The sequence below is a fragment of the Cnephaeus nilssonii genome (genome assembly GCF_951640355.1).
Source record: "Cnephaeus nilssonii genome assembly, chromosome: 17".
In the NCBI taxonomy this organism is placed as follows: domain Eukaryota; kingdom Metazoa; phylum Chordata; class Mammalia; order Chiroptera; family Vespertilionidae; genus Cnephaeus; species Cnephaeus nilssonii.
Genome location: NC_137088.1, coordinates 29,364,393 through 29,376,787, shown reverse-complemented (window position 1 = coordinate 29,376,787; position 12,395 = coordinate 29,364,393). Strand labels below are relative to the sequence as shown.

The following is a 12,395-nucleotide window of genomic DNA, read 5'->3' as shown; positions in this document are numbered from 1 at the left end:
TCAGCATTTATTAATCCATAAAAATTTTTAAGAAATGTTCAAATGGTTAAATAGTATACAAAGTGATAAAATGTTAAGGAAATATCAAAGATGTAGTAGAAGAAAGTTCAAATTATCTCCATTCAAAAATTAAAGTCTTGAAGTTTTCTTGATTGTGCATCCAATTAATAAAACATTTCCAGCCTGTATTCTTAATAGGGAATACCTGTGATATGGCCAGTTTTATTTATAAAAGTATTGTTTCCTAGTCTTCCTCTTTCACACACTCTCAAAAAGCTAGATTTTTTCTGGTGATTGTTTCAGACTTTCTTAGTTCTATAGTAAGTCTCTTTCATAAGTATCTGTTAAATAAAAAATAAATAAAGAGTTAAGTTTATTTTCCTTCACACTTGTTGATCAGAATACCAAGTGTGTAATTTTTGTTTATTGTATTACAGTATAGTTTGCAGTATATGTGTATTTTATTTATAGAATTAAACTAGAGGCCTGGTGCACAAAATTTGTGCATGGGGGTGGGGAGGGTGTCCCTCAGCCCACCCTGCACCCTCTCCAATCTGGGACCCCTCAAGGGATGTCCGACTGCCCGTTTAGGCCCGATCCCGGTAGGATCGGGCCTAAACGGGCAGTCGGACATTCCTCTCACAATCCAGGACTGCTGGCTCCCAACTGCTCGCCTACCTGCCTTCCTGATTGCCCCTAACCGCTTCTGCCTGCCAGCCTGATCACCCCCTAACCACTCCCCTGCCGGCCTGATTGATGCCTAACTGCTCCCTTGCCAGCCTGTTTGCCCCTAACTGCCCTCCCCTGAAGGCCTGGTCACCCCTAACTGCCCTCCCCTGCAGGCCAGGTCACCCCTAACTGCCCTTCCCTGCAGGCCTGGTCACCCCCAATTTCCCTCCTCTGCCGGCCTGGTCACCCCTAACTGCCCTCCCTTGCAGGCTTGATTGCCCCCAATGGCCCTCCCTTGCAGGCCTGGTCCCTCCCAACTGCCCTCCCCAGCTAGCCATCTTGTGGTGGCCATCTTGTGTCCACATGGGGCAGCCATCTTGTGTGTTGGAGTGATGGTCAATTTGTATATTACTCTTTTGTTAGATAGGATGTACATACTACTAAATCAATTTCTTGTCAGACATCATTAGATTGTCATGGCTTTAACTTTTATAATGGTCTAAGAAGAGCTTCTTTGGCAAGTGCCAGTACTGCCACAGTTTGTTGTTATTCATTTATGAATATATATTTATTTGATTATGATTTTTATGTTTTCTCCAGAAGTCTTTGTAAAGAGTTAAAAATAGTTTATACCCTGAATCCATTGCATTGATCATATGAAACTTACAAAGTGAACAAAATCAGTGAAGAGTACCTTAATGTCAATCCCTTTGAGCATTTAACTCTTCTTACTTACTCTTCTCTTGGGATATCCCACCTGGTGGTCTGTGCGCATCATAGTGACCAGTCATTCCACCATTTGGTCATTTGCATATTAGGCTTTTATTATATAGGATACTCTGTAGATGAGGCCCCCTAGAACCATAAGCAATGCAAAAAATTCACTGTTAACTCATTCTCAAATTGCCCCCCTGTGGGGCGTGTGCTGCACCTTGGGAACCACTGGGCTTGACACTTGTCCTCTCTGAGCTTCATTTCTGAATACATATGCATATCCCATGGGAATTGTAATCTCTTCTCCGCCTACCTCACTGGGTTGTCAGGAGGTTCTGAGCTAATAAACCTAGAAATGTTTCATCAAGTAAGTGATGTCTAAACGGGAAGGGATTGTTATTTTTAAGCCCACAGATACCCTCACAGGTAGCAGGTGCTGATTAGGGGAGGAGGGCATGATTGTTTCCTGGGACTTAGCTATGGAAGCTTTGTAGAGGGTTCTGCAAGCCTCGGAGGGGTGGGCTCTGGCCAGCAGCCCTGTAGCAGTGGTCTTCCCTGGAGGCGCTGGGTGGGGGGGCGGCAGGAAGTTAGGGGGGCGCTACGGGGGCAGTGAGGCCCAAGGGGGAGTAACTGTCAATCCTTCCCTCTTGGCGCCATTCTTTCGCAGCTGTGTGTGCTCACGGGTTCGGGGGCTGGGGTAGGGTGTTCGTACAGGGGCATTGGAAGAGCTCCCCGTGCCCGTTTCCTCTTCCTTCTTTGCAGTCTGGGCTCCTGTCAGGCACTCTCCTCAGACCGCTGCCGGGAACTTGGCTCCGGCTGCCCAGCCCCTCCGTGGCTCCCTGCAGCCCTAGCCCCACTCACTTCTCCCCGGCTGCCCACCAGTCAGGAGGCTGCCAGGGAGCTCTGCTGCGGGCAGCGCAGTCCTGGGGCAGGGGGCAGGGGGTAGGGGTGTGGGGAGCAGCTCCAGTAAAGTTTAGTAAACCCCAGGTCGGCGTTGGGATTGGGCTGCGGGGCCGCGGGGGAATCTGCCTGGGCAGAACGAAAATCACATTAGACCTGGAGTCCCGCCCTGCGGCCCCGCAGCCCAGCTCACCCTGTGAACAGTTGTGATGTGACAGCGTCCCCAGATAATTTGCCTATTTCTCTATTATATATATATAGATAGCCATCACAGTGTATTGATAATACAAGATTATATATGTGAAAAGTGCATGTCATATAAATGCTAACTATATTGTACTTAGCTGCATGCAGATTTCTCCCCTTGTATTTGCCTAAACATACTTGGGGGAATTGCTTTCTTACTAGACCTATTTGGTTTGTTCTATATTATGTTTTTTTACAGATTTCTAACTGATATTTTTCCTACTGTAAGCTTCTTTCTACATTTCTATGCCTGTTTCTTATTTTATATGGATTACTTTTTCACTAGTTTATTAAAAAAATTTATTGTGCAAAGTGTCATAACAATACTGCCCTTAAAGAACTTAAATATTAATTATAGATAAGGCATTTAGGCTACTTGGTTATCTTTTTATTTTATCCTCACCTGAGAATATGTTTTTTATTTATTTTAGAGAGGGAGGGACAGGGGGAAGAAGGGGAATGGAGGGGGGAGAGAGAAAGAGAGAGAGAAACATCTATTACTTCCCTCTGGTATGTGCCCTGACTGGGATTGAACCCACCACCTAGGTTTGTGCTCTGACCCAGAATCGAGCCTGCAATGTTTTGGTGTACAGGACAACACTCCAACCAACTGAGTCACTGGGTCATGGCCTTGATTGCCTTTATTATTACTGTGTTTTCTTAGCTCTCCTAAAAAGAAGACATTACTGTTTTGTGAAGAGAGTTAGTTTTCAATACCTATTACTTGTCATTAACTAACAAGGAGAAATTTATAACTAGTCTATATATATAAAAGCCAAGTGACCAGATGACAGAACAACCGGTCGCTATGACGCGCACTGCAGCGGCCAACCGGCCTGATCGGGGCCCCTCCCCCCCCGGCCAGCCCAGCCCCGTATCAGCCCCCCACCCTGATCAGGGGCGGGGCCAGCCGGCCAACCTTCCGCATCCCCTCCCCCTGGCTGTGCACGAATTTGTCGTGCACTGGGCCTCTAGTATTAGAATAAAGCAAGAAACTGTCTTGAAGTGGATATGGGAGACTTTTCCTTTCTTTTTCCTCTTAATCACAATATTTGCATGTGCTACAAAAATTAAAAAGGTATACATTATCAGTCTAGTTAGGAATTGAGCTGTGCATGTGTTCATTATCCTCAGTGTACTACAGAGTTCAGATTTCTCTAGTGGTTGGTACTGTTGTGCTTAGGATACCAGAGCATTTTTTGTTTTGTTTTGTTTGTTTTCAGTGTTCCTGGTACACCCTCAGCTTTCAGCTCTCTATGCACTCCTGTGCCACAGAGCACTTTTGCCCCTCCTTCTAGTGGTAGACTGGTATTAAAATGAGGGCATGTGGATTATCTGTCCTAGTCTTGCCTAAATTGTAAGCATGCCTTGTGTACTTGGAGCCACTGGGGGACTTTCTCAGATTTTGTATCCCTCCTTCCTATAACAGGGTGGGACCATGTTTCTGTCCTCTCAGTGCTAGCAGACCCCTTTGGTATTGGTATAGGGTTTTTTCTTTTCTTCCCCAGGTAATGGATTTTTTTTTCTTCTACCCTTCTCCGAGCTGCAGGGGTTCTTTGCCTGTGCTATGGTGTAGTGACTCAGTTTGCTGACCTCCCATCAGATTTGTAGGAGATAAAGATATAAAGAAGTGATCTGGCCTTCTTACTCTTCCCCCAACAGTTAAGGGTCATCTCCTGCAGGCCTGAACAACAAGAGAAATACTCTCTGTAATACAAAAATTACTTTTATTTTGGATGAATTTGTTGGTCTTTTAGAATTTCTGGTTTTTGTATTGTATTTAGAAAAATACTTCCCTACTCTAAGAATATTCTCCCATGTTTTCTGCAATTTCTTTTTTGGTTGAATATTTTAAAGTGTTGTGGTTCATTAGGAATTTATTTTGGTGTAAGGTGCAATGCATATCTTGTTTTTTCTTTTTTTATATATATTTTTATTGATTTCAGAGAGGGAGAGAGAGATAGAAACATCAATAATGAGAAAGAATCATTGATTAGCTGCCTCCTGCACGCCCCCTACTGAGATCAAGCCTGCATTCTGGGCATGTGCCCTTGACTGGAATCAAACCCAGGACCCTTTGGTCCACAGGCCCATGCTCTATCCATTGAGCAAAACCATCTAGGGCTATCTTGTTTTTTTATAATGAACAGCTAGTTTTACCAAAATCATTTATTGAATAATCCATCTTTCTCCACTGTTCATAATTTTACTATAAATAGGAAGCTGCATTTGTCTGTAACAGAAAGTCTGGTCAATAGTGACTTTAAATTCACAGGAGTTTGTCTCATGCAAAATAAATGTATGAGTAGATAGTACATGGTTGGTTCCACTTCAATAGAGCAAACACCTAGACTTTTTCCATCTTTCTTTACCATTTTTTATATTTTTCTTTTTTTTAAATAATTCAACCGAGGATATGTTTTTATTGATTTTTAGAGAAAAAGAGAGAAAAACATTAATGTGAAAGAGAAACATCAATCAGTTGTCTCCTGAACATGCCGGTAATAGAACCGGCAACCTTTTGGTGCAGGGGACAACGCTCTAACCAACTGAGCCACACCAACCAAGGCTAAAAAGTTTATACTTTTGAAATTTTCAATTAAAAATTCTATTAAAGTAATTGAAAGATGCATAACATAGGTATCATGAATACTTTGATCTGAATTCAATGGCAAATAACCTTTTTTATCTAAACTTCTCTAATTATTTTTGTTTTCTGCTTCAAATTATCTCAACTAAGACCCAAATGCAACAAAATGGAACTATTATTTTATTTTTATTTTTTTATTTTTATTTTTTTATTTATTTTTATTGATTTTTTACAGAGAGGAAGAGAGAGGGATAGAGAGTTAGAAACATCGATGATAGAGAAACATCGATCAGCTGCCTCTTGCACACCCCCTACTGGGGATGTGCCCGCAACCAAGGTACATGCCCTTGACCGGAATCGAACCTGGGACCCTTGAGTCCGCAGGCCAACGCTCTATCCACTGAGCCAAATCGGTTTCGGCTGGAACTATTATTTTAGATGAATGGCTTAAAACAATTCAATACTGGGTCTAAGTAATAATTTTGAGTACATTAAGAATTAGTTGTAGATGATAAAAATAAACAAAAAAGATAAAGCTGTCAATGTACCTGTGTAAGTTATCTCCACATTTACTTTGAGAAAAAGGTCCCTTTACAGGTAGGAAGAAAAAATAAACGTTCAAATTAATATCAAATGTTATATTTAATATGTTATTTTTATCCCTTTTAGGACAGTGGTGATTATCCCCTTACCATGCCTGGACCTCAGTGGAAAAAATTTCGTTCAAACTTTTGTGAATTTATTGGCGTCCTGATTCGACAGTGTCAGTATAGCATAATTTATGATGAGTATATGATGGACACAGTAATCTCCCTTTTGACTGGTTTGTCAGACTCCCAGGTCAGAGCTTTTAGGCATACAAGCACCCTTGCTGGTGAGTAACAACATTTTATTTCCTTTTCATTTAGTTTTATTAAATATGTTCTATTCTATTTAAACCTTCAAGTTAAATATTAATTTAAAATTATTACTGTGCTCCTGAAAAATATCATTTCTCTCCCTTTCAAATTCATCTGAATGGTTTGTGTTAATCTGTTCAGGTAAAATATATGCCTATTTTGATAACTAGCATTTGATAGCCTTGAGAATGAAAATTTCTGGCAAATGTCAACAAATATCTCTCTGAATTTATTTTCCTTTATTCTTCTTTTATAATTAAAGAAATTTTAGGAATCTAATAGGCCATATTCTTTGATAACCCCAAATAATAATAGTTGAAATTTCAAATTCATAGTATTTTTTTTACTTACATTGTTTTATTGCTCATTGTTATTGTGCATAAGTGTGTACATATTTATTTGTTTATATATTGAAAACAATTCCATCTAATTATAATGTAATTGTTACCTAGCTGGCTTTCTTCCTATTTATAGTACTATACTACCCTAAGCATATCTGAATGTAATGTCTCTCAAAACAGTTCATTTATGTAGACTGTAGATAATCTGAATAACTGATAGTTTATAGTTTTCACTTTTACTTTCATCTTATAATTATCTAGATAACATCTCAGCCAAGTACATCAATTTTTTTCCTTGTTTTTTTTTTCCATAACAAGGTAATTTTGTAATTGTTCTGTTTTCCTTCAACTACTTTAACTGTGCTTACCTAAAATGACTATTCTTTTTCACTTATGATACAGAGTGTGTCTGTGTGTGTTTGTACATGCACAGATATTTAAATACTCCCAAATTACATTTTTTTTAGTAGCAGTAACTTTGTTTATATTCATCTCATACATTATCAGAACAAAAGCTAGATTTAGTTTCACTTCATTACTATTCATCTGGCATTTAGATTTCTCATTTATCTAATATAATTAAAGCATTGATTTGTAAATTTTAGCATGCAGTAGAATCATCTACAGGGTTTAACAGGTTTCTAGGTTATGCTGATATCTTGGTGACTACATATTGCAAACCCCTGATTTAATATTTTGACTTTTTTTTTTGCTTTAACTGTTATGAGTTACCAATACTCCCCCCCACCCCCCTTTCTCAGTGTAGTTTAGTTCATCTATTCTGTTAGTGTCCATTATTCTGAGTTACAGTTCTATAAGAAACAACATGAAACATAGTTGGTTTTGGTGTGTTTTTTTAAGGGTATCCTTTTGCTCATTATTAGGAAAATACCTTATACCCAATTTTATCTTTTTTAAAAAGGTAAAATAAAACCAATTTATTGTTGAAATTTTCCTGTACAGAACAAACATCAAACAGTTTATTCTGTTTCTTGAGAGTATCTTCTTTCTCATTATTAGGAAGAAAAAGAGATCTTTTTTTAAAGTTACTATATATTATTTATTATTAAAAAGTATCTTATATGATGCATTCTTTTCTTTCTAATTTCATGACTTTTAGTATTTTCTGCATTTGGTATTTTTTTTATATTTTCTATTTACTTTTCATCTTACTTTCTTCTATCTATGTATAGAATGTCCATTCAGCTGGTTGTCAGATGGATAGCAAATTCAGTGATTGGAAATAAGCAAACTTAAACATAAAATAGAAATTGATTCTGAATAGCCAGAGTTGCTGTTATAAAAAATTAAGCAAACATGAGATGCCATCTTTCTGATACAATTGTGAAATGATAATTCATAACAAAAAAAAAGAGGACAAAAAATGATTTACAGATATCAAAATAGAGATCAATCTTGGGGCTTCTGTAGGGGCAAGCTACCTCTCTTTAATCAGAAAGCCACGTGCATTTTGTATAAAAGATTAAATATATGTCACATACTCTATTTAAGACAACGAGAGAAAGAACTATATATTGTAGAAATATGCAGAATATTTTTACTTTTAAAACGTTTGAATTTCCTGTAAAATGCACTTTATTTCATTTGCATTTGTTCTTCACTGCCATGTCAATGAAGTATTTATCACCTACTTTATGATGGTCCTTTTCAGTTCTCCTTTCCATTGGCACGTTTTCGGTGACTTTTATTATTGTATTGTTTTTCCCTATATTTATTCCTTTGGTTATATACATATCCTAATTTTACATCTACTTAAATATATTTTAATTATGGCTTTCCTCCTGTTCCCTATGAGTTGAGTAGCTCCCTCCTCCTTCCAGTGCCTCCTTCTGTCTTTCTCTTTGCACAATTTACCTGTGATCATGATAGCTTTTTAAAAAAACTGCTTGATGAATGCTCTTATTTTGTCTTACCTAAGTGCTATTTTTATATGATTATCTAGCTTATTTGAATTTGAAATTACTTTTCTAAATCAGATATCAAGAAAAACAGATCATTATATTTATACTGCTTTTTTAAAAGCTAAAACCATTTTTCAAGTCATCCTCAAATTTACTTCAAAATATTACTGTAATTTCCGTGTGTCTGTGTTAATGATTATACATTCCAAGACTCAGTTTTATAAAATGTGAGACATATCAGTCACCCTGCACTTCAACAAAGCACAGAGATCTTCTTGTTGAGAACTTAATTCCAGGGTGGGTAATAATTATCTATCTTTTCAAGGATTTCTGTTCTCATCTTTGCCCTCTTCTTTGTTTTTTGTTTGTTTTTTTCTTTATGGTATGTGTGTTCAAGGGGTAGATTAAAAGATAATCATTTTTATTCACTTTGCAGGACGAGTCTTGGGGACTAGATAAAATGGGCAGGAACATTTAATCCTCTGCTTCAAAGACTATGTGCATGGACAGTTACAAAGCAGTTATGGCCAGATATGATTATCGGCTTTGGAATAAAATGCTCCTTGACATTGCTTATATCTTAGCTGAGAAGAGAGACAATCAGGTTAGTTCTGTAGGATACAGATGTGATGAGTTCCAGAGCTTCATAAGTCACCACAGTGGTCTTATCAGTAATACTTTTAATCTGTTTCCAAATACCCCATTTTCTTATTATCAATTAAATAATGTGTCCCAATTTCACTGTTATGCATTGCATTTAATTGTACTTTTACCACATTTCCATTAAAATTTTTTATCCTGTAGTACATTAGGTCTATTCCACAATTATAAGTAGTGTATTTTTTTTATTGTGGGTAAACAGTGCTTTTTCCCCTTTTTTGAATTCTCTTTACCATTACATTGAAACAGACTATTAGCAATTAAATTTTATAGCATATTTTTGTTACATTTTTCTGTACTTTCGATTGGAAATTTAAAACATACTTTCTATTTATTTTTGACCCATTTTAATAAAGAAGCTTCACCTTATAATACGGTTTTCATTAACTATTAATCTTCAGAATTAAATGTCCTTATTTCTATTCTAAATAGTTATCTCGGACATATTAGAACATAGTTTGTGGGTTTAATTTATATAAGTAGTATTGTTATTGTTATTTTGGCAAATTTAAAATCAGAGACTAGGCACATTTTTTTTTCACCCAATTAGGTGAAACTTACCTGAGAAAAATTTTTTCCCAAGGTCAAAAATGGATACGATTTTTTTTGTGTGTTGCCACTTTGTTAATTGGTATTATGAAGAAAATTCTACTCAATGAATCTATTTTTCCTATTTATAATTATATTATCCTTAGGTGTTTGCTTTTAAAATGTATACCAATACTTTACAAGTTGTTTACTTCAAATATTTTTTAGATGGCAGCTTGCAAGATGAATAATGTTGCTTTAAATTTTTTGTTTTTTGCTATTTTATCACCTACATAATTTTCTATGATGTTACAAATAAATTAATATTGACTACCTCTCACTTCTTAGTTGAAAATGCTAATTTGAAAAAAGGGATTAAGGGATTAAGAATACAAAACTGATATTAATAATGGCATAGTGCCCACTGGTGTGGCTCGGTGATTGGGCGTCAAGCAATGAATCAAGGCCACCTATTTTATTCCCAGTCAGGCACATGCCTGGGTTGCAGGCTCAGTCCCCAGTTAGGGGGTATGCAGGAGGCAGCCAATAGATGTTTCTTTCTCATTGATATTTCTATATCCGTCTCCCTTCTACTCTCTCTAAAAATCAATACAAACATATTTTTAAAAATAATGGCATGGTGATTGAGTCTCTTCTGTTTTTCTAAAGTGAATTTTGGAAAATAACTAGAAAATGTGAGTAAGATTGTCATATGATAGTCAAGTGGCCTATGCCATGCCAGGAGGCTAATCTTTACCAGTAGGTCACTCTCACTCTTGGGAAAGTAAACATTCCTGCATACCTTATTGTTAAACAGTACTATGTTGACATATGGTTGATTTTACATTGACATAATATTTATTATTAATTAACATTCTTTACCAAGTCAACATCCTTGGATTTCTGAGAAAAAATATCATGTATGAAATTGCTCTGTTCTTCATTCATAGACTGAAAATCATTCGACCTTAGTAAATTGACTTTTTTTCCTTTGGCCTTCAGTTCCTTAAACCATGTAATACAGTGGTTCATAGAATGGGTTCTGGGCCAGACTGTCTGGATCCATATCCCTATATGCCGATTATTAGCTGAGTTACTTGGACAAGTCCTTAACTTATCTGGTGGCTGAAACCGGTTTGGCTCAGTGGATAGAGCGTCGGCCTGTGGACTCAAGGGTCCCAGGTTCGATTCCGGTCAAGGGCATGTACCTTGGTTGCGGGCACATTCCCAGTAGGGGGTGTGCAAGAGGCAGCTGATCGATGTTTCTCTCTCATCGATGTTTCTAACTCTCTATCCCTCTCTCTTCAACTCTGTAAAAAATCAATAAAATATATTAAAAAAAAACTTATCTGGTGGCCTCATTTTCATTATATGCTAAGTGGAGAAGATAATGATAGCTACCTTATTAAAATAAATTAGGCGTGTTTGGATCGGTGCCAGACATTTAGTAAGCTACTGATATTATTCAGTAAAGACATAAAGAGCTAATCGTGTTTGAAGTGTTTCATTCATTCATGTTTTTACTTAAAATTTATTAAACACCTACTCTATTTTTGTAATAAAAGACATTACAAGTGGGAAATTAGAAATAAACAAGTAAATAAATTAGTTGTATCAAAACTCCTATTAAGAAAACTAACAGCATGAATTTTCATTTTACTTAGTTGTTGGCTCTCAGGTTCCAAATTGTACTTTTAAATCAGTAAGATATTTATGTCTTAACCAGACATAATATTTCTGGTTATCTAGAATATACGGTTATCCCTGAAAAATTTAGCTCATTCTGTCATCATTAAAGAACAGACTATAAAGTATAGATAATCTAATCTCTCCTTGTCTTTATATTTTATGTTTCTTACCTATTTTTTTAGCCTAGAATTTATTTTTGATACTGGAGGCCCAGTGCATGGATTCATGCACCAGTGGGGTCCCTCGGCCTGCGGGGATCGGGCCGAAACTGGCTCTCCGACATCCCCCAAGGGGTCCCAGATTGTGAGAGGGTGCAGGCCAGGCCGTGGGACCCCACCATTGCACAATTGGGTGGGGAAGGGACCGCAGGAGGGCTCCAGGGCATGTCTAGCCTGACTCACCCAGTCCCGATCGTCCGGACCCCAGCAGCAAGCTAACCTACCAGTTGGAGCGTCTGCCCCCTGGTCGTCAGTGCGCATCATAGCGACTGGTCAAACAAGTCGGAGGGACAATTAGCATATTAGGCTTTTATATGTAGAGATGAATCTCAAGAAGTATTGTAATTATCATTGTAAACAATCTTCACGTTAGAGCACTGTATTGATTTTTAACTATATATTAATTTCATTTCTGGATATCACCACAAAATATATTTTTCTAGAGTCTTACCTTCTCATTATTACTTTTTTTTTTAATCACCTTTTTTTTTTTTCCCACTCCCCCAGTACATGTAACACTTTTTTTTCAGTTTACTAGAGTTTTTGTATATAGTAGCCTTTTGGTGTTCTCATGGGACTAATGCCCATAATTAAGCAAATTTGCAAAATGTCACTACATCATATAACTGTACTGATAAAATACATTAAACTTTAAGAATGCAATTACTCTTTCAAATCTGTAAGTATGGCTATCTAAAGTAAAATTTAAAATTTTCTAGTTTTAAAGAACTATTATTTTTTTTTTTTGAATTATCTCTTTTACTTTTTATCATCAGGTATGGAAATTAGCTTTCTTTTGAGGGTTTTTGTAAAGAAATTTTTGAGATTTCAGAAAAGGAAAAAACATACAAAAATAAAAATTAGCCATATTCAGACCACCTCATAATTGCGATATCATGTTGGTATTAAGTTTTTTTTCTCATGTGCACATTTGTGATGATTTTTTTGTTTTATTTTTAAATAAATAATAGGATGTTATAATCAGTTTTGTGACATGCATTTTCTTTGCTTTTAAATTT

The 12,395-nt window shown here is 36.8% G+C and overlaps 1 protein-coding gene across 5 annotated transcripts in view; it reads left to right on the top strand.

The window, feature by feature from the left end:
• The window catches only part of STAG1 (STAG1 cohesin complex component), a gene marked incomplete at its 3' end in the record, with an annotated part of 343,841 nt that overhangs the window by 175,821 nt on the left and 155,625 nt on the right, over positions 1 to 12,395 (top strand). For all 5 annotated transcript variants that reach the window (XM_079794806.1, XM_079794805.1, XM_079794802.1 and 2 more), the window contains exon 7: positions 5,789 to 5,993. In XM_079794806.1, the coding sequence (XP_079650932.1) occupies positions 5,789 to 5,993 (205 nt within the window). The remainder of the gene's footprint in view (positions 1 to 5,788; positions 5,994 to 12,395) is intronic.